This window comes from Merops nubicus, unplaced genomic scaffold (genome assembly GCF_000691845.1).
Source record: "Merops nubicus isolate BGI_N331 unplaced genomic scaffold, ASM69184v1 scaffold32002, whole genome shotgun sequence".
Lineage (NCBI taxonomy): Eukaryota > Metazoa > Chordata > Aves > Coraciiformes > Meropidae > Merops > Merops nubicus.
In genome coordinates, this window is record NW_008596091.1 from 1,138 (window position 1) to 1,570 (window position 433).

Consider the following 433-nt stretch of genomic DNA (forward strand, 5'->3'; position numbering starts at 1 on the left):
TTCTGTTCAGGGTGAGCTTTGAGTTATCAGCCATGAAGGCTCTTTGCCTCAATGAGTGAGGTCAGCTTAGAGCTCTGTCTTACAGAAGACCTCCAGGGCTGCATGGAGACCATTTTCCCTGGGAAGACGTTGGGCAACAGCTTAAAGGAGAGTTCTCCAAATCCAACCCCTGCCCCTTGGCCTTCCCTGAGGCTTTGACTCCTCTTTCTCTTGAAGGGGCTGGAGGGAAATGCCCCAGGGTCTCCCAGGTCAGGCGAGTCGGGTCTCATGCTCATTTCTTTCCCCAGAGAGAAGAAGATGGTCGAGATTAACTTCCTCTGCGTCCACAAAAAGCTGCGCTCCAAACGGGTGGCTCCGGTTCTGATCCGCGAGATCACGCGGCGGGTCCATCTGGAGGGGATCTTTCAGGCCGTTTACACTGCAGGAGTGGTGC

The 433-nt window shown here is 54.7% G+C and overlaps 1 protein-coding gene across 1 annotated transcript in view; it reads left to right on the top strand.

Annotated features, from left to right (window-relative positions):
- LOC103769111 (glycylpeptide N-tetradecanoyltransferase 1-like) overlaps nt 1-408 on the top strand; it is a gene marked incomplete at both ends in the record, with an annotated part of 1,442 nt that extends 1,034 nt beyond the window's left edge. The window contains one exon of the mRNA XM_008936285.1: nt 288-408. Within this exon, the coding sequence (XP_008934533.1) occupies nt 288-408 (121 nt within the window). The remainder of the gene's footprint in view (nt 1-287) is intronic.
- Nucleotides 409-433: the final 25 nt, after the last annotated feature.